The sequence below is a fragment of the Ursus maritimus genome, unplaced genomic scaffold (genome assembly GCF_017311325.1).
Source record: "Ursus maritimus isolate PB19 unplaced genomic scaffold, ASM1731132v1 scaffold_9, whole genome shotgun sequence".
Lineage (NCBI taxonomy): Eukaryota > Metazoa > Chordata > Mammalia > Carnivora > Ursidae > Ursus > Ursus maritimus.
The window spans coordinates 47,349,499-47,377,096 of NW_024427107.1; the positions used below are offsets into that span (position 1 = coordinate 47,349,499).

At 38.8% G+C, this 27,598-nt stretch overlaps 1 protein-coding gene across 4 annotated transcripts in view; it reads left to right on the plus strand.

Annotated features, from left to right (window-relative positions):
- ATP6V1C1 (ATPase H+ transporting V1 subunit C1) overlaps positions 1-19,523 on the plus strand; it is a 42,035-nt gene extending 22,512 nt beyond the window's left edge. For 2 of the 4 annotated variants that reach the window (XM_008689228.2, XM_008689231.2), the window contains 10 exons: positions 1,956-2,041; positions 2,942-3,036; positions 4,582-4,673; positions 5,667-5,765; positions 7,561-7,629; positions 14,643-14,735; positions 14,828-14,921; positions 16,590-16,687; positions 17,477-17,603; positions 18,901-19,523. In XM_008689228.2, the coding sequence (XP_008687450.1) occupies positions 1,956-2,041; positions 2,942-3,036; positions 4,582-4,673; positions 5,667-5,765; positions 7,561-7,629; positions 14,643-14,735; positions 14,828-14,921; positions 16,590-16,687; positions 17,477-17,603; positions 18,901-18,996 (949 nt within the window). In that variant the 3' untranslated portion in view covers positions 18,997-19,523. The remainder of the gene's footprint in view (positions 1-1,955; positions 2,042-2,941; positions 3,037-4,581; positions 4,674-5,666; positions 5,766-7,560; positions 7,630-14,642; positions 14,736-14,827; positions 14,922-16,589; positions 16,688-17,476; positions 17,604-18,900) is intronic. The other 2 variants (XM_040625834.1, XM_008689229.2) reach the window with 2 other exon arrangements.
- Positions 19,524-27,598: the final 8,075 nt, after the last annotated feature.

Genomic DNA, 27,598 nt, shown 5'->3' on the forward strand with positions numbered 1-27,598 from the left:
TGTGGAGTAAATTACAGTTTTTACTTATCAAGTAATCTAATCATCAGAGCAGTTTTTAAGGTGACCATGTGTACTTTGACATAGATACTCTTGTAGAGATGCACAGGGAGATTGGGAAGTTCTGAATTACACACTCAGTTTAAAAATTTGACACTAGGCAATTCTACACTCTGAACTATTTCTGTGGTAAACATATGGACATTTTTGCATTTTCGTAGCAAATGGTTCTGTTTATAAGATGCTTGTGAAATTGCACGAGAATAACGGCTTGTCTCCTTTGAAGGGATAAGTGAATTTTGGAGATACAGCCAAGTGTATGTACAAATCGCAAGTTAAATGTGTTGAAGACAGCAGCTTACATAATTTTTTCTACAGTTCTACTGTATTAGGTTTGAGGTCATTTAGCATAGGATTTTTTCTGACCCTTATTGGTTCATGTTGCAGAAATTTCTTTTTCTTTAAGATTTATTTCTTTATTAGATCACAAGAGCGTGATGCATGCTTGTGAGTTAGGGGAGGGGCAGAGGGAAAGAATCTCAAGCAGACTCCCCACTGAGCACGGAGCCAGACTGGTCCCCAGGACCCATGAGATCATGAGCTCAACCGAAACCAAGAGTCAGAGCTCTACTAAGCCACCGAGGCACCCCTTGCAGGAGTTTCTTAATTTGTCTACCTGTTTACCCTCCCTGCCGTTGAGCATATGATCCTCAGATTAATAGTCCAAAGCCCTGTTTTGACCATGTTACATACACTTCTCTCTAAAGTCTGACATCAGAGGCTATCCACCTGGCCAGCTGGCTCCAGGCTACCTTCCTAGTCTAACCGCCCCTTCTCAGCACAGCACTCGGGCAGTCTGGATCCCTCTTCATCCTCTGAATGCCCTTGCTTTTCTGCCCCTCCTGATGTTGACTCAGGGATGCCCTGCAGCAGGAATGTACTTTCTTCCCCTGTAATCATCCTTTCAGAACCATTCCTGTCCTTCATTGCCTTGCTCATGAGTCATTATGCTTTTTTGATTACAGTGGCTAGAAGTGATCCCTTTTTCCTTTGCGATTCTCTCTCTGTAACCTGGTATTCTCAGCTGGCACTTAACCATAGATTACTTTGTATTTAGTCATTTGTGTCTTCTGGTATCTCTCCATTTCGATTTTAAGCAATTTTAAACTAGTGTTTTGTTTTTGTTTTTGTTTTTTTGTGTTCTATACTTTTGTATCCCACCCAGGGCCCAGAGGCAGACATAGAACTGGAGAAAGAACACCAAAGTCCAGACACCATGTTTCTAGTCTCAGCTTTGCCATTAGCTGGTTTTGTGGTATTGTGACTTTTTGTGATTAAGTCACTTACTCTCTTTATACCTTGGCGTCTTTACTTACATAAAATGAAGGGATTGACAAGGTGATACCTAGGTGCCTCAGTAGTTATGGCACTATGGTTTCTCTTTAGCATTGTTCCTTGCACATAGTAGATGCTCAATAAATAGTTAATGAATAAATAAGACGGACCTCATTCTTCACCATTACTGTTGCTTGTATTCTGTTGCCTGTCAGATCTCTTTTGTCCTAAGTGAAAGCGTATGTGGTGAATGCTAGCTCCCAGCCTCCGTCCTTTGTTGTTGGTCCTTGCAGTCAGATTCATTGGCCCATTTTTGTCATATAATGTATGTTTCTCACTAGTTTCCCATTACCTTCTTTCCAGACTTAATAAACATATTGCATGTAGTCTCTTTAAAACTCTACAGTTACTCAGTTGAGCTTTACATATAACAAAATCTTGGTCCCTTTTATTCTTAAAACCTTATTTATAGAAGTTGTGACCCATTGTTCTATATTATACAGATAGGTATGATGGGAACGTATATGGTCAAATTCATGTGTGTATGTACTGCGTTCATTGTATAGCATGGAATTTAGGACTTTTTCCTGAAAATTATTGTTAATTTTTTTTCCCCTCCCAAGGGTGGTTAAGAAAGTGGCTCAGTACATGGCTGATGTGTTGGAGGATAGTAAAGATAAAGTTCAGGAGAATCTGTTGGCCAATGGAGGTAAGCTAATATTTCAGGATTTGATATTGACTTAACATAAGGTGAATGACTTAGCTATGAAAACAGGGAATAGTTGTTGAGTGTCTCTTTGACTCTGCATTTTTTATTCTTTTCATTTGAATGTGAAAGGGTCTGTGTTTTGAAGATAGTTGAAGTATACACTCCTAGAAACAATTATCACCTGGTTTTAATAGATTTATTTTCAGTTTAAGTTGGCAAAGAATATACTTTTGTCAAATTCTACTTATTGAGGAGACAGTTTGAAGTAGTTTCTTTTTTTTTTTTTTTTTTTAAGATTTTATTTATTTATTTGACAGAGATAAAGACAGCCAGCGAGAGAGGGAACACAAGCAGGGGGAGTGGGAGAGGAAGAAGCAGGCTCATAGCGGAGGAGCCTGATGTGGGGCTTGATCCCATAACGCCGGGATCACGCCCTGAGCCGAAGGCAGACGCTTAACTGCTGTGCCACCCAGGCGCCCCTGAAGTAGTTTCTTAATCTTGTGTCTCTTTCTCCTACATATGAGGCATATGATGGGTATGTGCATATCCCATTTTTTAAGTCATCAAATTAGCATTTTAATATATATGTGTATGGATATATATCTATATATACACACACACATACCCATATATATGTGTATATGTAAAAATATAAATTTTTGAGTAAGGAGAAGAGATCCAGTCAGATTACAAGGTAAAAATGTTGATTATTCCGTGTTACTTAATAATAGTTCCACATTTTTAAAATCAGGACTCTCCAGCAATGGTGACATCTTTACTGATTTTCTCAGTGCAAGTTTCAGCATTAAAAGTTATTACTGTGTAGGAAACTATAAACATTCTGTTGCTTCTCAGCAAAAAAAAAAAAAAAAAAGTAATTAACTTATTTCCTTATTTCAGTTGACTTGGTTACTTATATAACAAGGTTTCAGTGGGACATGGCTAAGTATCCAATCAAGCAGTCCCTGAAAAATATTTCTGAAATAATCGCCAAGGTAAGATAAAAAAATGACACAGGTAGGACACATTTATAGTGGTTTTATTTATAAGTTTTTAGCTGGGAAATGCTCTTTAGGTTTTGACAAAGCAACTTTAAATGATATGTGATTGGATAGAAACGGAAAGTACCCTTAGTGCAACTTTGCCCGAAAAGAAAGATGTTGAAATATAACACTTTGCTGCGTACATTATCCAAGTTGTATTTACTTACTTAAGTGGTTAACTTAAATATTGTATCAGTGGTGTTTAAGAAAGTAAACTTTAAAATTCTATATTTATTATTTATACAAATTTAAGGGTAACTGAGATTATGTAGAACAGGAAATTGGAATCTGTTAAAGATTTAGTAGTCATTCAGGTAGATGACAGTGATTAGTGTAGCATGGTTACGTGTAGTACTGATTCAGACATTAAACTTTAGGGGTTCTCTGACGCCTTCTGACATTCAGTATCGATCCTCTACCCCAAAAAAATGCTAGTATTCATGTACACATGATTTTATGTACAGTTTCAGAGAGTACACAGATCCTGCGAAGCTCATCCATGAGCTCACCAAGTTAAGAGTTCCTTTATATTGTATCCTTGAACCTGAGAGAAAATGTAAAAGTCATACCTGAAACTATACACAGGGCAGGTAGACAACATTGTTATGATCTGGCTAGGATGAAAAGTATGGTTTAAATTACTTGGATAGACTTTTTCCTGGCTCCCAATGACTTCATTTGAACAATGTGCTCTATAGTTAAATATAAATGAGTAGATTGTTAAGGATTTTAAAACTGAATTCATCATTATAATTTAATGAAAACGAGTAATTTGATTATATAAAATGGTGCTCTCACTATGACTGAGCCTTATTTTCTTTTGATTCTTATCAAGGATCTAATCATCATCTTCTGATACTAGTATAGATGAGGAAACAGGCTCATAGAGGTGAATTGACTTACCCTGGTGCCAGATAGCTAATAATGGTAGATATGAGTCAAAACTAGTTCTTCAGATGCTGAATCTGCTGATTTGTATTTTCTTCCTAAATTGTTAGTAGTTTTAGGCCTTTTTTTTAAATCAGCTTCTGTAACATTTATAAATATATTCATCCACAATTGTAATTTAATCACAAAAGTATTTTGTGTAAGAATAGTGGTGTTGTGAACAACAAAACTGTGTAGTTTATTCCTTTTGGAAATTAATCCTTTGGCCTTCTGAAATTAAAGCCTTTTAATCAATAATCTCTGTACCCAGTGGGATAGATTCCATTTACGTGGTTTAAGTAATATCATAATGGTAATTAAAGTACATGTGGACTAAAACATTATCTTTAGTAGAAAAGATTCATATGGAAATTACTAGGGTTATTAAAAATGAAGTAGATTATTTTTTAAAATGACCTTTTAAAGTTGTGCTTTTAAAATAATAGTTCTTAACATTGGCAACTAGTGATGGTGTTTTTAAAAGTAAATGTTCAAGTACAGCTACTTTATTTGTGTTAGTAGAGGCAGATTTAGGAAAATCTTGCCTATTTTTCTTTTTCATTTTTAAAGGGAGTGACTCAAATTGACAATGACCTGAAATCTAGAGCATCCGCATATAATAACTTGAAAGGAAATCTTCAGAATTTGGAACGGAAGAATGCGTAAGTGTATCAAGTATATGTGAATATTAAGGATTGGGGAAGCACTCTAGCATACACTGAACGAGCTATTGTTGGGGTTTAGCGAATTCCAGTTTATGCCATTTCTGTAATCAAAACGGTGTTTACTTCATGGAGAAAAGTTTATTAATTCAGGCTAGTCAAAACAGATGCGAGGCTGATTTATTGTACTTGTTTACTTTATCCCTTTATGCGTTTGAGGTTTTACTGAAAAATTGTCTAAAATTGTTTTAAATCAAATCATAGTTTAATTGCATAGCAATTACCTGCTGCTTAAAAGAATTCTATTGAAGAATCCTTTTACAATGTAATTTATCTGCTTTTCTGTTTTAGCTTTTTTACATGTTAGATTTAAAAAAAATAGTACATGTTTGTTTTCTTGATCTCATTGCACTATGACTCCTGCAAGTGTAGCTTTAAGCATTTAACTATTCAAGTTATGTGTTCATATTCCAGAGGGAAAATTGGTTGGATACCATCAGTGATACAAACAGGGCAAGTCATTTGCATTATGAAATGTACTGGGAGACCAAATGAAGACCGATTTGAAAGAGTTGATTATTGGGTTAACCAACCAAAATTGCCTAGTATCAGATGATACCCAGGGAGAGGGAGGAAAATCAAAGGTTGTCTTTAGATGATATAATGTTGTAATTATGATGAAATAGACTTTAATTGACATATAATGAATAACACTTGCCCAGTCAAGGTATTATATCTGTAATCAAGAGAAGAGCTGAGTTATAATAATTAAAGCAAACACAAAGGGAGGTACAGGGGGCAAATTTTGATAAATATTGACATTTCTTTAATAGTGGGGGCGAGAAATAGCTAAATTTGACTTCTTACAAAAGTAAAAATGTTAAGATTAATCTGTTTCTCGAGATGTATATATATGTGAATATAATTAGCCTGCTCTCTTTACTTGTGTTATGGAGGCATTATCAGCCTGATTATTTTTTTCTTATTCCTCAGAGGAAGTTTGCTAACTAGAAGTTTAGCAGAAATTGTGAAGAAGGATGACTTTGTACTTGATTCAGAGTATCTCGTCACATTACTGGTTGTAGTTCCCAAGTATGTCTTTTAATTACAAAAGTTTTTTTACTTGTTATTGTAAGAAAAATGTTAGTATCTGATATTGTAATTTGAAGTGTTCCATAGAACCCAATTGTGAAGGAACTATTACGTTGTCCTTCATTCTGTGAACCAACATGTACTCATGTGGCACACATAGTAGAATTGAGTTTATAATCTGGTAATGGAGACATCAGTTATAAATTGCGATTCCAAATCAACTTTAGCAGCTTAGTAGAGTGGGCTTATTTAAAAATTAAATAATGCTAAATTATTAGATTTTTTAAAAAATACAGAATTTAGATTTTTCAAAGTAGGAAGCTCTTTGTATTTTTCTGGAAAGTCTTTATGATTGGTTAGGATGGATTAAACCCTTTAAAAAGCAAAGGCTGGTTTAGGTCAGGGGTTAGCAAATTTTTCTTTAAAGGGCCATATAGTCATTATTTTACATTTTGCAAGCCCAAGGGTCCCTTAAAACTACTCAACTCTGCCATGTCAACTTTGTGGTTGTAGCTGAAAGCAGCCATACTGTGAATGGGTGTGGCTGTGTTTCAGTAAAACTTTGTTTACGAAAACAGGCATAGGTTCTGGGCCTAGTTTGCTGGATTAGAGAACCCTTTGAAATCTTCTTCAGATTAGGTCTTCTGTGTTAAGTAACATTCGATCATAGTTAATCTTGGTAAAATGAAACCTTTTCGATACTCATAGGAAGGATTAGTAATTCTGTGCACATGCACGCATGTGTATGGGAGAGAGACACTGTTAGTGGTTTCACTTCTGACTTGCACTGAAGTCTCGCCATCAGGGAATCTTTGGAGGATCCAAACTGAGGTGGGAGATTTGGGGATTCTTCATAGTATCATTGCACGAATTCTTCCTTTGCTGTGCTCTCCATTTCTGTCTGGTTAAGGAACTGGGAATATTGGAAAGTGGTATGTCCTGGAAAGGGTGGGAGAGCACCTGCCTTGAATTTACCATGGCCGCAATATTATATGACTTCTGTTTTTCTCCCCTTACTGCCGAATACTAGAGCACTGATTATTTATAATAAATTTCTGTGTATCTGTGTCTTATAGGTAGAAAAATAACCTTTGCCCAGATAAAAGATTCGTCTTAATCTTTATTGAAAATTTCTGTTTAAGATCAGAAATTTTTAGTTTTTTGTACATTATGGGACCTAGGGTACCTTATGTGTTGAATTGTTCACTATCTGGCCTACAAATACTGCAGTTCATTAAATTGGAAACATAACTGTCTTTCTGCACACGCCCCAAACCGTTGGTCTCTAGAGAGGGTTGTTGCACAACGTTCTGTGCAGCATGGTTTGCTGTCACTTAATTTACTCAGTGCTTCCTGGTATGCTGTGCTTTCAGTAAATACAGTTTGATTCAGCCTTTCATAAACAGCCAGTGAATAGACATGATAGAGATTTCCAGTGTGGCCTTTTAAGTTAATTTATTTTTAATAAGGTAATGCATATTAACTCTGAAGTTTGAAAGTCATTTAGAATCTGTACTTCGCTTTACTTCCTTTCCAAACTTAGTTCTGGGGTGTGCCTCTTTTGCAATAGTTAGTGGATATAAGAGTGGTGAACTGTATTTCCTGCCTCACCACTTACTGTGTTTGAAACTCATTCTCAGTAGGAAACTTGAAAATTTTTTTTTTTTGGTTACATAGATTTGAAGTATACTTTAGTTGAACTTCCTGTTTGTCCCATATTTTTTTTCTCTTTCTGGATATGGCAGGAGTTAAGACTTGTTTTTCTTTTCCACTATTTACTGTACCTTTTCTGCAGGTTAAACCATAACGACTGGATTAAGCAGTATGAAACACTAGCTGAAATGGTAGTTCCAAGGTCTAGCAAGTAAGTAGTAGTCTTTGTAAAACCCATTTCTTTCCTAGAATTCCTTTTTATAGTTGGGATGTTGGGTTAGGAAATAGCTTTATCTTTTCTTTGTGGTAAATTTACGGTTTCAGAACCATCTTTTTCATCATATGAGTAAGTTACGTTAACTCTAGTAATCACAGTTATAGACCTGGGAGGGACTTTGTACAGTCTGATCGACTGCCTCATGTTTGTAGATGGAGAAGTTTGAGACCACAGGGGTGAAGTGGTTTGCCCAGAGTCACATAGCTCATTAATGGCAGGGCTAGAATTGGAACCCAGGTCACTGGTGTGGTACTTTTTCTGCCATGCTGTGCCGCCTTCTGAAAATTCTTCGTTCAGTATTTATTGTATACCTACTGTGTGTCTGTAATTCTTCATTTCTCTTGGAAAGTAAGTGTACCAAAACGGCTGCTAGACTAGAGTACCACGTGATCTCATTTTCCAGTGAGCATAGATTCTACCTAATCTATATTTTCCATTATAAAAAACTTGTATTAAGTGTTTTTAAATTTATGGATTGATATACTTTGTCTAATTTGGTATTTATGACAATTCTTTGAAATAGTTGGAGCAGTTATTCTTGTGGATAAAGAAGCAAAAATACAGAAGAATTAAATAGCTGCCTAAGGCATTTGGCTGCATTGACTGTATTAGTGTCCAGTGACAAAATTAGGACTGAAAGTCAGGTTTTTTAATGTTAGGTCTTGTACTGTTGACACTACCATGTTATTTTTTCCTGTATTCTGCGATTCCACATGAGATGTTCTTGAGAAAATATTAAATACAGTGTATATGTACCCCCCAAGGATTCTTTTGTATGCTATGCCTCAAGAGGTGGCAACATGTGGTGAGAAAGGTATAGCAGATAGTGAAGAAGTGGTATTAGTAAGGTTAGGCCCATGCAATATTTTCTTTTCCAGTTTCATTGTGTCATATGGGAGGTAGTTTAGTATAATGTTGCTGGTTCTGCTACCAACTTGCTGTGTGACCTGGGGTAAGTCTTTTACCTTCTCTGGGCCTCATTTTTCTTTGTCTGTAAAATGAGCATAGTACCTTCCCAGTACACATTATGAGGCTATTTCAAGGCTTGATAAGATATACAAAATATAAGGTAATATGATTATGATAGTTTCACAAATGTTGGTTTTTTTGAGAACTAAACCGCAAACCTCTGCTCATCACGAATTTTTTTTTTTCCCATTTTGGGGAATACCTTCAATTCATACCAGCCCTTCACGTGGTAAACTGAAGACTAAGGACAGCCTTAGTCTTCGTATTAGTTTCCCAGTGAAGCTGTTTATCCTGACAAATAACAATTTCTTATACCTTTGTACTCTGTAGGACATTAAAGCGGTAGAGGTTGGCTTTATGTCTGAGAGGCGGGCGGGGGGAGGAGACCAGAGGTGCAGTGTACACACATGTCCTCACAGCTAGTACATATGCCAGACCCAAGGTCCAGGGGAGTGGTGTGTAGATAAGTTTCAGATTCACTCTTTTGAAAGAAGGACTTTAAAAATATTACTTCAGAGATTTACATCTCTTGAACATTACTCTAGTAGCTTAAAGGAAAAAAATGCCAAGCAGTAAGAGTTCAGCATAGACAACACCTGTCTTCTGAATGATGAGTGAGTGCTCCCTGACCACCAGTCAGTGAAAACCTGTGTTCTACCTTCTTCTCGTTCAAAAGACGTTTAGAACCACTGACATGAAAGCGTAGCTATTTAAATTTCGTTCACAAGAACAGCAGCAGCTCAACCAGCCCCGTGACAGGATGGTTCATTCATGTGGGGCAGACAGGCTGTGGTGGGTTAGTTTGGAATTTTGACCACTGTTCAGGAAAGATCTCTGTGACTTGATGCTGGAATTTTAGCGTATCATAATAACTTAACATTTTTGAGTAGCTGCTGTGTGCTAGTAATTGTTCTAAGTGCTTCATTTTTAAGTCATTTGTAAGTAGTAATACTTTTTGGCACTTGAGTCCTGACTCTTAGGAGCAGTGAAGATGAAAGTGAAATTGTGAGGTGGAAGAATGAATTGAAAAATACTATCTTCAAACCGGAAGGAAATAACTTTACTGAAAAAATGCTTAGAATCCAGCTATTTGTAAAATATTGTACTTAAGTCTTAAAATCATTGGAGAATTTGAACTCCCACCATTGTTGTGTGGGTAAGTGCAGGGATGAGTGTAAATGCCATGCACAGTTACGGCCAGAGAAGTGGGGGCTGGGCGGCTGTTCTACTTCTCGTTGGAAAAACTGTTCAGAAAGAGGTGTTTTTCACTTGTACTCAGAATTACCACTTTTCTTTTTGTCTACTTTTCCTTGTGAAGGTAGTCTGACCAGGTCCGATCACTAGTTAACTTTTGCCTTTTCTGTGTTCTTGGAAGCAGCACCACAAACGCATTGGTGCTTCACAGAGGGTTTTGGTCAGGGAGCTAGAGGAACCCAGCTCCGAAAGCCTAGGGAGAACTGTTCTAGCCATTGTGCAGAGAAAAGTTTCCCCTGTGTTTTGGAGCTGGGATTGCAAAGATAACTTTTATGAAGAAAAGCAGGAGAGATGCCTTGGCAGTGACACAGGCAGATTATTTAGGGGACAGAGAAGATGGCAGGTCTGAGTTTTAGGACCAAGCTAAGAAATCGGGAGCAGCAGGCCGAGGTAGTGGGCTCCAGGAGCACGGATACTCACATGGGTGACTGAAAATGCCGTGAAGTGTCTGGAGAACGTTGCGTTTCCTTCAGGCCTGGTTATGCCTGTGTGAGGATGGTGCTGCTCCTACTAGGTAATAAATAGTAGCACTAAACGGAGGGGTGCATTTGGGTCATTTATTTGAACCTAGTAGAACTTGTGCCGCCTGGGTTAAGCTAAACTAAGCTCCCTTTCAGGCACAGTCCAAGTCCTTGTTTAATCATGAGAAGATGGCACTTTCTTAACTCTTTCCTCTCCTTTTGGCTTTCATTTTGTTTCTCTGCCTTGGTCTCATATGTCACTTAAGGTCGCTGCTGGTTTTGGCTTTGTTTGATAAACCCCCCAGCTTCTGGCTTCTCATCTCCCCAATCCCTGCAGCTCACAAACCATCACCTCCACTTGAGTTTTTTTGTTGTTTATTATTTTTAAGAAGATTTTATTTATTTATTTGTCAGAGAGCGCACAAGCAGGAGGAGCAGCAGGCAGAGGGAGAAGCAGGCTCCCTGCCTAGCAAGGAGCCTGATGTGTGGGACTCGATCCCAGGACCCTGGGATCATGACCTGAGCCAAAGACAGACGCTTCACCCACTGAGCCACCCAGGCGTCCTCCACTTGAGTTTTGTAGTCTCTTGCCTTACCCTCAACTTCTAGAAAGGCTTTACTTCTGGAATCTTAAATCTGTAATCCAGTTCTTAAACCAGAGCCTCCTTTTCATCTTTTCTACTGTCCCAGAACCTGCTCTTTGACCTTGTCCACATCTCTAGTCCCCACCCCTTTGCTCTGACATTGTTGATTTCCTCCAGTCATGCTTCCCCTCCTGCTGAGCCTGAACTCTCGAGTCATCACTTTAGCTGTTGTCTTGCCTGCACCATCATCTCTGGCCCCTGTGACCTCCTGCAAACTCCCTCCCCGAATTAATCTGTAATGCAGCCTGCTGGCTTCTACGCCTGAATTGCCTGAGCTAGCCGGAGAGAATCTGGTAGCTCTGAGTATTGGCGAGTCTAGTCTTGGGCTCTTCTGTCTTACCAGGACAGCCTATCTTCTGTCAGCACCTTTTCAACCACACCCAGGGCTCTGACCTCTGCCTACAGTGCTGGGACTCCGAAATCTCCCATCTGTGGCCTGGCTATCCCCATAGTTTCAGACTCCCACACCTGGGTTCTCCTGGGCACTGCACATGTCTGCGCCACAGGTAGCTACCAATAGGACATCATCTCCCCAATCTCAGCCTAGTCGCCCACCTCCCTTATAGTGTGTGGCAGCAATATCTGCCTAGTTACCAAACCAGACTGTGGTAGTCAGTCATTTTGAACTCTTACCTCTCCCTCACCACCCACCCTCCCAGGACCCAATCTAACAGCTGTGTTATTTCTACCTGCAGTAGCATTTGGTTGACTCATATGAAATTGCTATTTTGTAGGTCAAAAATGGTCAGATACCAACAACTTCATATGGTTCAACTGACTTTAACACCCCCCCCCCCGCCCCGCCTCGCCAAGTCCCGTAGCTACAGCCTCTGCTTCAGTTTAAATTCCCGTCTCTTGCCTGGACTGTTGTAATTGCCATTAGCTGGTCTCTTTTATCTCTACTCTTTTCTTCCTCTCATCAGTCTCCTGCATTGCTGCCATTTTCATTTTTGTGGTGTACCAATCTATTATTGGCACACGTGTGTGCACACACGCCCACCCCTGTACTCTGTGTTCCAGCTATGCTTATTTCTGGCAGAGCCCCACATGTGCCATGCTGTTCCACACCTGTGTGCATTTGCCTGTGGGGCTCTACTGGCATGTTCTCTGCTTTGCCTGTCTTTCAGACTTCCACTTAGCATCACTGCTTTTGTGAAACTCTTTAATGCCTCCTGAGATAAAGTTATTAATTCCCTTTTTGCCCCAATATATCACATATATCTTCTATTATAACATTTGCAGTTCTGTATTGTATTACTTGTTTCTCTCTGTTTCCTTGATTAGACCATGCCTTGAGGTCAGCAGACCACGTTGTCTTAGTTTTATTCCTAATATGTAGCGAGAGGTGGGCACCTTTGTAGAGGCTCGGTACATGTTAAATGATTGAAAGTCCATTATCCCAAGGACTCGTGGTTTGTTTTTTATAATATTTTAAGAAATACCTTTCCTGGGGATAGGAAGGAAAAGCAAATGGTTTCTGTTTATTTTTTCTTAATAAGGTAGCACAGCAGGATTTAGTCATAAAATAAGACTGACTTTTTATCTTGTCTTCCTTCACCATAAGGATTTTGAATAAAGCCAGACAACTTTGCTGTGCCTTGGGTCTCTGCATGATAGAGGCGCCTGCGTAATAGACACCCGGCTCATTGTCACAGAGCTGTGGCAAACATCGAATGCTTTAAAACGGCCAAATACTGTGTGAATTTAAAAGATAACTTTGACAGTGGAGGAATATTGTTCGGGGTCTGCACTAGCCTGTCAGGTTGGATTTGGATTTGTTTGATGGCAGTGTGCATTTTACAGAGTTAAGCCTGGGAGATCTGAAGATCATTAAACATTTTCTATTGAGTTCTGTGCACTTGGTAGCTGCCTTGCCTTGGATTTGATAGGCACCAGGAGCAAGAATTAAGGGTAATAGTTTTGAGAGAGCACCTCTTATTTATTTATTTATTTTTTAATTTTTAAGTTTTTTTTTTAAAGATTTTATTTATTTGAGAGAAAGTGAGTCAGCGAGAGAGAGAGAGAGCTCACAAGTAGGGGGAGTGGCAGGCAGAGGAAGAGGGAGAAGCAGACTCCCCACTGAGCAGGGAGCCTGACGTGGGACTCGATTCTAGGACCTTAGGGTCATGACCTGAGCTGAAGGCAGACATTTAACTGACTGAGGCACCCAGGAGCCCTAATTCTTATTTAAAAAAATTTTATTTTTAAGTAATCTCCACACCCAGTGTGCGGCCCGAACTCACAACCTAGAGATGAAGAGTCACACGTGCTACTGACCGAGCCACACAGGTGCCCTGAGAGGGCAACTTTGAAAAGGAAGTTTAAATGTTCTAAATCCGAATTAGCTGAGTTTCTCTCTGTGTTGGTGATGACAGTGGTCAGTCCTCCCAGAGGCCTCTGCTGGTCCTACTGCTGGAGAGGTAGACCAAGAGCCAGGGTGGCTTCAGTCCTACAGCTGTTCTGCCATTAAGTATTGTTGTTGTCTCCTGAATTTACCTGAATTAACTGCTGACCAGGCAGTTCTTAGACTTCTTGGAAAAACTAAACTTGCTTTTTTTTTCTCCCCCATATTTAGTAAAGTATCTTTGAATTCCACAAGCACTCCCTCAGGTTTGTAAAACATTATTTTTCCCAATTTCAGAAGTACCACATTGTAAATAAAAACTAAACAAACAAAAAACCCTAATACTTAGAAGATAGAAGGGAAAGGAGACCCCTCCACACACCATTAAGTGATGCTCCTGTCCCAACAACATCACTGTTGAACAATTCGGTGTATAGCTTCGTCGACTCTGCATCTGGGATTCTCTACATAAGTAGCTATAGGTAACTTTTGAAAGCCAAGTGAGAATCACAGCGTACATGAACCGTACAGTCTGCCTTTCCAAACAGCTTTTCCCCAGGGCATTAGAAATTTATACGACAGTTAAAATTTCCTTACAGTTGTGTCCGGAAACGTCTTTCCAGTGATGTCCATGAGACCCATGACTGGATAGAAGTTCTGACCTCGCTAGGATCTTCTAGAGCCTAGGAGGAAGCCCTGAGGTGCATAAAAGTGTGTTTTGTCAGAGGATAGCTAGACCATTGCATTTGTCTGTTTTTGAGTTAGGGTGTTGGGGGCAGTGGGAAGGAAAGATCTGAGGTAGGAGGTATTGGCAGTGCAGAGAGGGTGAGTCAGGCCTCAGTGGGCTGGGCTGGGCTGGACAGAGGTAGAGAGAATTCGGTTTCCAGAAGAGAAGAAGGTGCTTATTAGCAGGGAAGTAGGGAGACTCTGGAAGAAACTAGCTACTGGTTTTGCCTCAGCCAGCCTGGCACTGGGTAGATGGAAAAGCATGGTTCTTGGAGTTTGGATGTTTCACTTGAGTAAATGTTGTGGATTTTGTTGGGTGAGGAAGAGGTAAATGGCATAGGGCTGTTAAGGCATTGTAAATAAACACATCGTAAACGCGCAGTGTCCTCAGCGTCAGAGGCCATTCGGGTAGTTAGCCTTGAGGTGGTTTGGGAAGGGCTCCATACCCTACTCTTCCTCCTCCTCCTGTTTGTGAATTCTGCCCTCAGTGTGAAAGAGAGCGATAAATACAAAGCTTTAAATGGACTTTTTTGTTTTTTCCCCTCATAGTGTTCTCTCAGAGGACCAAGACAGTTACCTTTGTAATGTCACCTTGTTTAGGAAGGCAGTTGATGACTTCAGACACAAAGCCAGGGAAAACAAGTAAGATTATTTTTTTGTTTGTTTTTAAATTTGTTAGATCACCTATATACACAGTGTTGACAATTTTGTTTTTCCCCCCACCCCAAATTTAGATTCATCGTTCGTGACTTCCAGTATAATGAAGAAGAGATGAAAGCAGATAAAGAAGAAATGAACAGGCTTTCTACTGACAAGAAAAAGCAGTTTGTATGTGTTCTTAATATTTACTATTTTTTTTAAAGATTTTATTTATTTATTCGACAGAGAGACTGGCAGCGAGAGAGGGAGCACAAGCAGGGGGAGTGGGAGAGGAAGAAGCAGGCTCCCAGCGGAGGAGCTTGACGTGGGGCTCGATCCCAGAATGCTGGGATCACGCCCTGAGCTGAAGGCAGATGCTTAACGACTGAGCCACCCAGGCGCCCCTTAATATTTACTATTGTCAGTGTTAAGCAAAAGAAAAAGAAGTGTTGCTTTTTCCTTTTTATTTAAAAGAGAAGAAAACTGATTTTACTTTTAAGACATTTGATTTTAGTTATTTTTCTATTAATCAAAATGAATTTTCTCTAAGCAAACTTAAATCTTAAAATCCATATCTTAAAATTAATTTCTCCATCTTAATCCATGTCAGGAATTAATTTTAAATGCAGTTATTAATGCCTCTGTAGTATGAGGTTTTATTTTAACGAAGTAATAGTTCTTTCAGAAAGATTTTTCATTTCCTTGAGGCAAATTTTTTTAATGCTGCAGTATTAATACTGAAGCAATTTCTATTTAAACCACTGGAGAGTTAGTATGTTCTAGGCAAAATGGGGAAAGGGGATGGAATCGTGACAAGGGAGGAAGATGGTGTCAACTTCCTTGTCATCTTTAAGTGCTGAATCCTTTAAGTGCTGAATCCAGTGCTGCCAAGACTACAAGCTTGAATGGAAGGTGTGATGAATGAAAATTTATTTCTCTCTAATGCAAGAGAAAATAAAAGCAAATCCCATTTAAAATTATTCCTAAGTATTATATAAACCATATCATCTCAAATTGGGAGAAAACTAATCCTAACCAAGTAATGCCCAATAAAACCAACTTGTTATGAAGGTCCAGAGCCTTTTTAAAGAACAGATACTTTAACTGAAGATTTTCACTTTGTCTTGTCCTTTTTGGTTAAATTAATTGGTTGGTACATCAAGTAAACCTAATGATGTTCTCCAAATAATTTAGCTAAACTGATCACGTATGTCTTTTACGTATTGAAAGGCTATTAAGTTATTTAAAATCTGTTTAAAGGAGTATTTTTATTTAGTACTGGAAATCATACTGAATATTTTAAGTTCAAAGAGAAGTTATCCTATATAATAGAATCACTAAAAATTTCGAATGTGAAGAGGTTTAAGAGATCTAGAGCAACACCCCTGATTTTATAGATGAAAAAATTAAGGTCTAGGGATATGTATTAAATGACTTACTGCATAACTGTTTATCCTGTTCCTGAGAAGTTGATTTAAGTTGAATTCTATTTTAAATGTCTCAAATGTATCGAATAATAAGTTCAGGTTTTTATATTTTGGTTTTCAAACCTAGGGCGCATCTATATTGTGTATCAGTTTAAACTACTTATATGCCTTTTTCTGTGTAGTGAATAGGTTCCATGAATTTGGTGCCTTCTCAGGTTATAGCGTAGTGGCTAACCTTTTAATCTTATTTAAGATGAAGTGTCCAAGATAATGAGATAAATGAAACATTTTTTAAATGAATTATGATGTGATTTAATTCTCCTGTAGATTTTTACTAGATAGTCACTCTTTTAAAAATATTTGGTTTATTTATTTCTAACTGCCATTTTCAAGACCAAATTTGTGGTGATTTTTTTTTTCCTTTTTGTAGGGACCACTTGTACGGTGGCTGAAAGTAAATTTCAGTGAGGCGTTTATTGCGTGGATTCATGTGAAAGCGTTGAGGGTTTTTGTTGAGTCTGTTTTAAGGTAAAGAAGTTAATCGAGAAACTTGATCCCTTTACGTTAGACCTCTTTGTTATAACATACAGTCTAGTAATAGGAAATTGATGCAGAGAAACCAAAGGGACAACCACGAGGAAGAGATTGTCAGTATCATACATTCATATTAGTCTTGTCCTTGGTGCCAGGTAGGGAAAAAGCGATCCATACTGCTGTACTCCCTGGTTCTTTGCTGTTGTAGTTAAGTTCAAAGTAGATTATAAAATATCTAGTTAACGTTTGTTTAAAAGAAGGTCTTTCACATACTTTACGTATAGTTTGGTGTATACACTATACTGATGATTTATTTGAAATCACTGTTTCATATTAACTTAAAATAGTTTATTATTTTGAGATACTTAAAAATCTCAAACATCTTGTGATCCTCTGTACATTTTGCTCATATTGGAAGTAGTTCAAAATACTTATCTGTAGCCCTGCTCGCTATTTGTAAATTTCATTGACTTTTCAAGATGTAATTATGTTGTTCCTGATCACAAAGGTGTCTCCTAAATGTACATATTATTGCTGAGGGTATTCATAGATTAAAAATTGAAGAGTAATTAAAAGTAATTCCTAGTAGACAGTGGACTCTCATTATAAGGATTTCTAGTGGATGGTGAGGACCAGAGGTTGAACTTGTAAAGGTGGTCATTAAAATGAGATACTCTCTCTCTGTTAACTCATTAAAGAAGACTATGAGAATATTTGCTTTGAAAAGAAAATCTCTTTATGTGTTTACTTGTGTTATATACTGTACATTTGCTTCCTGATAAGGTATGGCTTGCCAGTGAACTTCCAAGCAATGCTACTTCAGCCCAATAAGAAAACAATGAAGAAACTAAGAGAAGTATTATATGAATTGTATAAACATCTAGACAGCAGTGCAGCAGCTATTATTGATGTAAGTACTTATTAGGTACTTTGGAAGAGTAGGAACTGGAATAAATTTCAGAAAAGATTATTGGAAGGAGATAAATGGAAAAGGGATTGTAAATATTGCATTATTTATTCAGTCTTTTTTTTAATTTGAGGTTCTCAATTAATTTGTTAAACATAGCAAGTAGTTTACGTTGTTTACCCTGTTTTGTACTAGTTAGAGCAGTGCTTTTGCTTCTAAGCCAGTCATGGTCTTGCTATAGATCAGATGTTTATAGCTGCAGAAATAAACAACCGTGCTACTGTACTACTTGCTTAACAAAGTTAATAAATTGCAGCAAAGAAGAAAATAAGTAGTTAATTCAGTTGTATTTGTTACAAGTAGTGAAGTCAGAGGAGCATTTTAAAGGGAACTACCATTTTTCTAAACTGGTGTGTATCTTCTTTCAAACAGGAGGGTATAAGCAAACTATTGCTGTTGTTCAGACTTGTAGTGGGTTTTTATTTCATGTTTTTTAATTTCAAATATCTTGTTAATTTTTTTCCTTTTTAGGATGGTAGTATCTCATATTTGCATTAGTTAGAACCCACAAAACGTCAGTTTTTCTTGATAGAAGAAAATGCAGGAAATTACTGTCTACATTTTCATGTAATTATCAATAAAATATGAGGTTCAACTATTTGATACATAATTTCCTATCAGTATATATGTATTTTTAAAGATTTTATTTATTTATTTGAGAGAGAGGGAGAGAGAGCATGAGTGGAGGGGAGGGGCAGAGGTAGAAGGAGAAGCAGACTTCCCACTGAGCAGGGAGCCACCTTGGGGCTCGATCCCAGGACCCTGAGATCACGACCCAAGCCAAAGGCAGACTCCCAACTGACTGAGCCACCTAGGCACCCCTCCTACCTGTATATTCTTAAAACATGTATAAATAATAAGTGATATCATTAAAATCATACTTGGTATACTTCTGTTCAACATTTTAATGAGCCATGTGCCCCATAAACTGAATACCCCAAGCCTGAGATTTAAGAAGTAATTTTATACATTATGCATAAAAAAGGTTTATAGGATCATGGTTAAGCACATATAGGCTTTGGAGTCAGTGAGTGCTTAAATCTGGCTTTACTACCCAAATCTGTGTTTCCTCATTGGCAAAATGGGAGCAGTAATGCCTAACTCAGATTAAATTAGCGTAAACATATACACTTAGCCCGAGAGTAGGTGTTCATTAAGAAGGTAAATGGTCATACTTAATTTCTTCTTTTCTTTGATTTCTGTAAGTTCTCATTTGGATAATTGTCTGATTTTTCTGTAGGCTCCTATGGATATTCCAGGCTTAAACCTGAGTCAACAGGAATACTACCCCTATGTGTACTACAAGATTGATTGCAACTTGCTGGAATTCAAGTAAAAATGAGCTCCTTCCCAGACAATCCTGTCCTTGTGTTGGTGTATTCTAACAGAAATAGGTTGCAGTGTGACAGTACTTTTAACTCCCTATTGTCCTTCGCTTGCTTCTGACCACTTTTCCTAGTGAGTTCTTCCATAGTGGTCCATCTCAATATTTTCTTCTTAAAGGAAAATAGATGTCTTACTTCTTTTTATTGATCAGGTCTGTAAATGTGTACTAAAAAAATCAGAGTTTATTTATAAACAGAATAGTTTATTTAAAGAGAAGGTCTTTCTTCATTGATATTGTGGTATGCATTAATTCCATTTGTTACTGTTGTGCACAGAAGCCTTGTTTACAAGGGAACGGTAAACGTTTATACCATTTCATTCACTGTATTTAGTAGACATAACTGTTTAATAGTTACTGAATCATGATGTAACAAAATGTGATGATATTCAGGTATGTGCTTTCTGAATGTTTCAAATTCCAATCTCTGAGCACTGTTGACACCCACAGGAGAGAATAAAATTACCTGTGCAAAGGTGTATCGTGGTGTGTGTAACTTGGGAAGATGACAGTTCAGGCTGGGAGTTTAATAAAGGAGAGCAGAGCTGACTTGCTGTGCTACTTCCCGGTGTTTGTTCCGTATCAAGGGTTGACCGTTTGTGTCTGACTTGCGTAGGATTTAAGTGTGCCAATGTTGGGTCGCAGCACAAATGTAAAGATTATTTTTCAATATGTGATGGATATTTACATTGGGACACTAGATTTTGAGTTCCCTCAAATAATTAGGAAGTGGGGCCAACTCTGAATAAAATGTAGTGAAACTGTGCAGCTTCAGTCATTTGTTCTGTCCTTATTGTACATGTGTCCTTCCTAGGATTTTTTAATTATAAAAGCCTTCATTTTGACGTGTATATCATTTATGACATCGTCCAAAGAGGCATTATTTGTTGTAAAAGTCTCTGAACTGGACGACTTCATTTAGCATCCCAAAGGAGCTTTTAAAAGAGGTTTCTGTGGCAGGGCTCCCCTTCCTGTGCACTCCCAGGGCATTTCTTTTTCTTTTTTTTTTTTTAAAGATTTTATTTATTTATTTGACAGAGATAGAGACAGCCAGCAAGAGAGGGAACACAAGCAGGGGGAGTGGGAGAGGAAGAAGCAGGCTCCCAGCAGAGGAGCCTGATGTGGGGCTCGATCCCAGAACACCGGGATCACGCCCTGAGCCGAAGATGGACGCTTAACGACTGCGCCACCCAGGTGCCCCTCCCAGGGCATTTCTAAACTATTCTATTCCTTCTAGAAATTAGCCTCCCAGATCCTTTTTACTTCACAAATTTATATTGTTATTTCAAAAGAAACTAACTTCAAACATATTCAGACTGCTAGAAAGTAAAAAATGAGAGCTGACCCTTCCAGTCCCCCATATTTCTTCTCGAGGGAGTGGATGTATTTTTCCAGGCCTTTCTCTATATTTCCACAGCATATATATCACACACAAGCAAACATGGTTTATTTTTAAATAATTGTAGGATCAGACTGCGTATATTCTGTCACTTGCGTTTTTGCTTACTAGTATATCCACAATAGCTAGATGTCAGTCTATCTAGAGCTACCTCATTTTTACCCACTGGCTGCATGGTTTTCCATCATGTATTTCTGCCATAATACAGCTGACTGGTTGGATGTTCGGATTATTTTGTGTTTTTGCTCTTAACAAACACTGCTGCAGTAAACTTCCTTCTACAGGTATCTTTGTTTACTTGTGTTAGTGTTTCTCTAAGAGTGACCCTGGAAGTGGGGTTCGTAGGTCATAGAGTATGTGTATTTAAAGTTTTGACACATACAGCCAAGTTCTCTGTCAGAATTCTAAATTTAAGACGTTGAGAATGCAGATTTTATTTTCAGTTTTCCTTTGGATAAGAGGAAGCTGAAAATTTTTGTCTTTGGTGTCAGAAAATTCTGGTTCTCTTCTCTTTTTTTTTTTTAATGTTTTTTTTATTATATTATGTTAGTCACTATACATTACATCCCTGGTTTCTGATGTAAAGTTCGATGATTCATTAGTTGCGTATAACACCCAGTGCACCATGCAATACATGCCCTCCTTACTACCCATCACCAGTAGTTCTCTTCTTTTGCAAGTGTTTTTCGAGTCTTAGTATCTGTACAGTGGGCATAATCTGTGATGGAAGATGTGTTTTGACAAAGTGAAAGACTGGTAGGCCTACATGATGACTTTAAGGTGTTACCTGGACTGTCACATTGTTCTGACATGGGTAGGCAGGGTCGTTTCAAGTTTAAAATCCCAGTGTGTGTTTGGAACTTCAGGACTTCCACTGTCATTTCTCTCAGGAATGCAGAGTGGCTGAGCTGTAGCTTTCAAGCTCTTGTGGAGCTCTCGTCCAGTTCTGCTGCTGATTAGCCCTGTGATCTCCATGCCCCATCCCTCCTTCATAGAATGGGGATAACTAGAGTGCCCACCTCAGAGGGCTGTTGTTCTGAGTGAAAGAGATCCCACCTGCACGTGTAGTCCTTTGGAATGGTGCCTGGTGAGAGCTTGAGGCATGGACTCGGAATCCTAGATGAGTGCCTTGAGCTTCTTTTTGCCTGTGTTTAATCTGGGAATTTTAAGAGTCATGACATTGTAGAGTTTAATGGTTAGAATGAAGTAATTGTGTGTGTATGTAGCATAATGTTAAAGCAGTTCGAGTGTCTCTGAGCTTTAGTCCATGTTGGATTTTGTATATCCTTGATGGTAGCTGCCATTCCTGGGAAGGGACTCTTCTACTCTTGCCTTGTTTGCCTCAGAGTCTACTGGTTCTCCTCTAGGATAGAGCTCTGATCACTTTGAGATTCATTAGACTATTTATTGGATGTCTGTTACAGACCATTTCTGCCAGTGCTCTCAGTACCCATTGCTTCATCCCTTCCCTATGTTGTTTGTGTTGGGAGGACTGGTGGTCCCCATTCTGCTTACGGAAGCTTAGGGGCAAAGGACTTTGGTGATTTCTTTGTTAGATCTCACAGATTTTGAGTTAGAGTCAGAATTTGAACCTAAGATTTCTACCGCTGGGCTTTTTTGTCCATATAATGCCTCCTTCCCTCTACAGGATCCTGTATGAGTCAACCACTTTCCTTCAACTTAGTGCAGGAAAGACTGTGATATAGAAAAAGAAAAGGCATTAGATGTGGTTCATGAGATATTAAATTGTGCTGGTATTTGTCAGGAGCTTAGGAACCTGGACCTTCTTTTTGGTGATGGGTAATGATGTGTCTAGCTGTTGCATGCTAATTTCAGTAGCCCAAGTTATTCAAACTGGAACGTTTTCCTGCCTGCTGAAGTTGCACTTACGCAGACACTGTGTGGTCTGGGTGGAACAGACTCCCATGGAGCTTTTTGAAGGAGCATATACCAAGTAATACTTTTCAAGTAATACTTTGTGCATCACAGATACTCAGCAAACATGAACTTCAAATTTAAATAGTCCCAAATGTTGGAAATAAAATATAAGAAATTGATCTAGATATGAAGTTATTATCCTTTATTCTTAGCTGCTTCTTTCTTTCTTTTTTCCCCTTTCCTTTTCTTTTTCTTTCTTTTTTCTTTCTTTCTTTCTTTTTCTTTCTTTCTTTCTTTCTTTCTTTCTTTCTTTCTTTCTTTCTTTCTGTCTGTCTGTCTGTCTGTCTGTCTGTCTGTCTTTCATCAGAGTAACCGGGTGCCTGGGTGGTGCAGTCAGCTGAGTCTCTGACTCTTGGTTTCAGTTCAGGTCATGATCTTGGGGTCGTGAAATCAAGCCCCGTGTCAGGCTCCACGCTCAGTGTGGAGTCTGCTTAAGGCACTATCTTCCTCTGCCCCTCCCCCCATTCTTTCTCTCTTTCTCTCTCTCTCTAGAATAATAAATCTTAAAAAATCAGAGTAATAAATGAGTAGGTTAAAAACCATGTATAGAAATATTATAGAACAGCTTACAATGAAAACCTTGCTATTCTATAGGAAAAAAAGTGGTTCTTTTTTTCTGTTAACATCACTAAAAGATGGCTTATCCTAGCAGGTCTGTAACAGTATTATGTTCTAAAGGAAGTGCGTTGAAAACTTTCCGAATTTAGCTGTCTGTAAATGGAAGTTTATGCATTTCAGTAATGTAAACTTATTTAGGGTCTTTATTTTTCTAGTCTAGGTAGCTTTAGATTAATATATAAATGTAATTCTGGCTTAAAAAAAGAAATACTACCTACCAGAACTATTTTATTTACCAGCAGATTCACCTTTAGAATGGTTTTGGATCCGGGCCCCTTGACTTGTAGGAGAAAAAGGGAGCAAGGTAAAACCATGGAAGGAATCAGCAGTAGGGAATAGCTCCCAGGGGGGTTTAGCTGGAGAAGAAAGTGAAACAGGAGAAACAAGACAACATCCTTCACACCAAGAATGGTCAATATAATGCAAGAAGAAAAAAGTTTAAAACGAAGCAAAAGTTCATGAGCAAACACAAACAGGAGATTTTCTGACAGTTGCTTAATATTGAAATTGATTAGATCCACAGTGGTTCTTACTTGGGGAATTTAATAAAAATGCAGATATATTGCCAAACTCCACCGAGATGTGGTTTGTAAGTCTTGTGTAGATCCAAGGCATAATCTACGTTTTTACTAAACACTCAGGAGACTCAGATGCTGGTGACCAGTCAAATGAGACCGCCTTGGAAAGAGGCTTCCTCTGAATGCCCAGATAGGGTCGTTAACTTAGGATTTGGGAGCATCTTGAGGTCTCTCTCAAAGAGTGATTTTTCTCTCTTTCACACAGACTATACTTAGTAGGATCGTTATGAATAAATCAGCTTTTCCTACTCTGCCACTTAAAGAAGCATTCTACATTATTAATCAACAGAGCCAGAAAGTTCTGCCTCAGCAGAAACTGATCAGTGTAGGTGTCCTCTACCCTTACAAGGCCATAGAATATCAAATTGGAATTGCAGAAACTCTAAAGTGACCAAAATCACATTTCTGTCCTTTTTTGAAAACCCAGTTTGGGCATGATATATCCTGCTTGTAAAAGTGTAAAAGAACAACCAGAACAGATTTTCGAAGAATGGTTTGCATAAAGAAACAAAACAAAAGGATATTAAGAGAAAAGTGAAAAAAGTTGGATGCAGCAAAGATTATTGTTAGACCAAAAAAGGAAAAACTGTATAGATTTGAACTTGAAAATAATCTTTTTTTTAAACCAGAGGATGAACAGAAACTTTGAGAATACCAAATCCAAAGAGTAATTTTGATGTATTTTGCGGTTTCCTAAATACGTGGATGACCTCTTTGGATAGTTCTGTGACAGATCATTCTTTTTTTCTCTCTTTTTAAAAAAATTTTTAAATTTATCTATTTGAGAGAGATAGAGCAGGGAGCCCGATGCAGGGCTCGATTCCAGGACCCTGGGATCATGACCTGAGTCGAACGAAGGCAGACGCTTAACTGACTGAGCCACCCAGGCACCCTGAGTGATAGATAATTCGTAATTACCTTTTTCGCCAACACAACTTGCCACATTTTAAATTTGACTATCTAGATACCTATTTGAGCTGATTCTCAGAGTAGTTATAGGTCAGTACAGGTCTTAATGTGTTGTTAGAAGCATAAAGTCACTCTTTTCTTTAAAAAGGAATTATGAGGGGCGCCTGGGTGGCGCAGTCATTAAGCATCTGTCTTCGGCTCAGGGCGTGATCCCGGAGTTCTGGGATCGAGCCCCACATCAGGCTTCTCCACTAGGAGCCTGCTTCTTCCTCTCCCACTCCCCCTGCTTGTGTTCCCTCTCTCGCTGGCTGGCTGTCTCTGTCAAATAAAATCTTTAAAAAAAAAATTAAAAAATAAGAATAAAAAGGAATTGTGACTACACAGGTACTACATTTCACCACAAGAGGGCGCTCTGGTGCCATTTAGAAGCAAACAGGTAATTTAATCCCCCACTCCCCCTCATGGTTGGTTACAAAACATACAGTTAATTTAGAGAAGCCCACAAACACTAGGTAGTGTTCTGATTTGGGATATTTTGTTACAAATTAATGTTAATATAAGGGTCTCAGAAAATTTTAGACAATTTATATTCATTTTGTGACTTAATCCCGCCTGTGCAAGTGTCTGTATATAGAACCAGTGTTTAGAACCCAAACACTGGTGCCAGCCAGTGATAGTTTTCCCCCAAGACAAAATGAAAAAAAGGAAAGCATGTCGATATGTCTGTCTGTCTGTGTGCACATATGTTCACTTATTCAGCAAATTGAGCATGTACTAGGAATCAGGCTTAGTTTTAGGTACCAGGGGTGTGATGCTGAGCATTAAAAAGGCACAGTGAGAAATGAGGAAAAATATCGTAATTACTGATCTGTAAAATCAAGGCTGAAGACATCCTTGAGGGTATCTGTCCAGAAAAGTCAACCTATAATATCAGTCAGTGAGTGAAGAATAGACTTTTTTTTTCCCCTCCGAATATGACCATACAGTTGGCCTGGTTCAGCACTATCCAAACAATTTTCCATGAGTATGGACGTTCTGTGTCTATGCCACCACAGTATGCCACCTACTGTGGTAGCCTCTGCCTCATGGGACCATAGTCCACTTGAAATGTGGCTGGTGTGACTGAGGAAGTGCGTTTTTAATTTTCTTTAACTTTAATGTAAATCGCTGCCTGTGGCCAGTGGCTGCTGTGCTGGCCTGCACGGGCCTAGCTGGCCATGCTTGAGACGTGAGCTGTGTTGCCTTTGAGTTTCCAATATGCCCCATGTCCTTTGGCTTTTTGTGTTCCTATAACTGGAAGAGCCAGCCTAGCTTCTATCACTCTGATGGCCAGATTTAATTTCCCTACCAGCCTGAGAAAGGAGGAAAGGAATGCTTTCTGAGTCATTGTTGATGTGCCTCAGATTGCTACACAGACAGCTTTCACTTTGGTCACAAAAGACAACTACATATACTTTGTGCCTTTATGTGCATGAGGGTAAACTGGTTGCAATATTGAAAGACCAAAAGCTGTTTCTGATGGGAAATATTGAATCAGCAGAATTGGAAACACAGCTGTGTGGTTCTGATGGGGATATAATTTCTTCTGTCAGTCAGTGCTCACTTAGCACTCATTGTGTGCAGGGCATTCACGATGCCAGGCTCTGCAGGGAGGTAGCAAGGAGACGTTCAGCACACGTTCTTGAATGACATTTTTTTTTTTTTTTTTGGTCTCTATTGACTCTCTTAGGGATTTAAGAAGTTCATAGAATAGTGAAGTAGTTCAGGTCTCTAGCAAGAAGAGTGACCGTTTATAGGAAACCCTTGGAAAGAGGAGAGTTGTATATGAAAGATAGCACCCGTCTGTGGTGTGTTGGCCTGGGTCTTACTTCATTTTGAGCCCAGCAGCACCACTCTGCAGGACAACTGGCCAAGGCAGGAAAGAGNNNGAAAGGAGGAACGCAGCTCCTCCCTCAAGCCCCGGGCTCCCCACCTCGTGTTCTCTCTCACCCTTTGCGCCAGGCACTCAGGCATTTTGGAGGTTTTCCCCTCTCCCCTTCCCTGCCCTTCCTTTCCCCAGTTTGTTTTGAGAGCCTCCTAACTGGCCTCCTCGTCCTCTCCCTGCTCACCTTCATATCACCGCTGCCAGAAGACTCTCAGCTCATGGCTCACAAATCCTGACGAGCTCCTCACTTACCCACAGAAGAAAGTCCCTTTGTTCAAATTGGATTGTTTCCTTCTTTGTAATTTAGCTTCTCTGTGTTTTCTGAAAGCAGGATGTTGTTTAATGTTTGTTTTTAATTTTGTCTGCAGTTTCTTTGATGGGTATTTGTTATGCATGCTCTCTCATGTTCTGCTTTTCTCTTCCGGCCCCTTGGAGCTGGCCCTGTCTGCTAGGTCCAGGTCCTACTATGATCGTAGGCAGCCTGCCACCCTGGGTCTGACTCCATTTCTTCTTTTATAGAAGAGGGATGGTGATAACCTGCAGGATTATTGGGAGGATTAAGCCTCATGGTGTGTTCAGATTTTTTGACAAGGTACCTGCATGGAAGGGGGGTTCAACTTGTTAATGGCCATTTTTGTTAGTATTATTTTTTATACTACTTTATTTTTGTTTCTTTTTTGTTATTGGGCTTCTGTAGCTTATGTGAATTGAAATTAGTTTCCCTTTAACTATATCTGTTTAGAAGGCAAATTCTTCATTAAAAACCCACCAGAATCATAGGATGGACAATTCCAAGGTGTGTGTGTGTGTGTGTGTGTGTGTGTGTGTGTGTATGTATCCCCAAAGAATTGAAGACATAGGTTCACACAAAAGCTTGTACATGAAAGTTTGTAGCAGAATTGTTTATAACTGAAAAGTGGAGACACAAGTGGTTATCCACGTATGATGAATGAATGGATAAACAAAATCTGGTATGTCCGTACTAGGGAATATTACTCAGCCATAAAAAGGAACTGAAGTCCTGACCCATGCCACAATATGGCTGAACCTTGAGGACTTTGTGCTGAGTAAAAGAAGCCAGACACAGAAGGTCACATAATGTCTGATTCTTGTTACACGAGATGATAGGAGTAGGCAAATCCAAAGATACAGAAAACAGATGAGTGGTTGGTGGGGACCAGGGAGAGG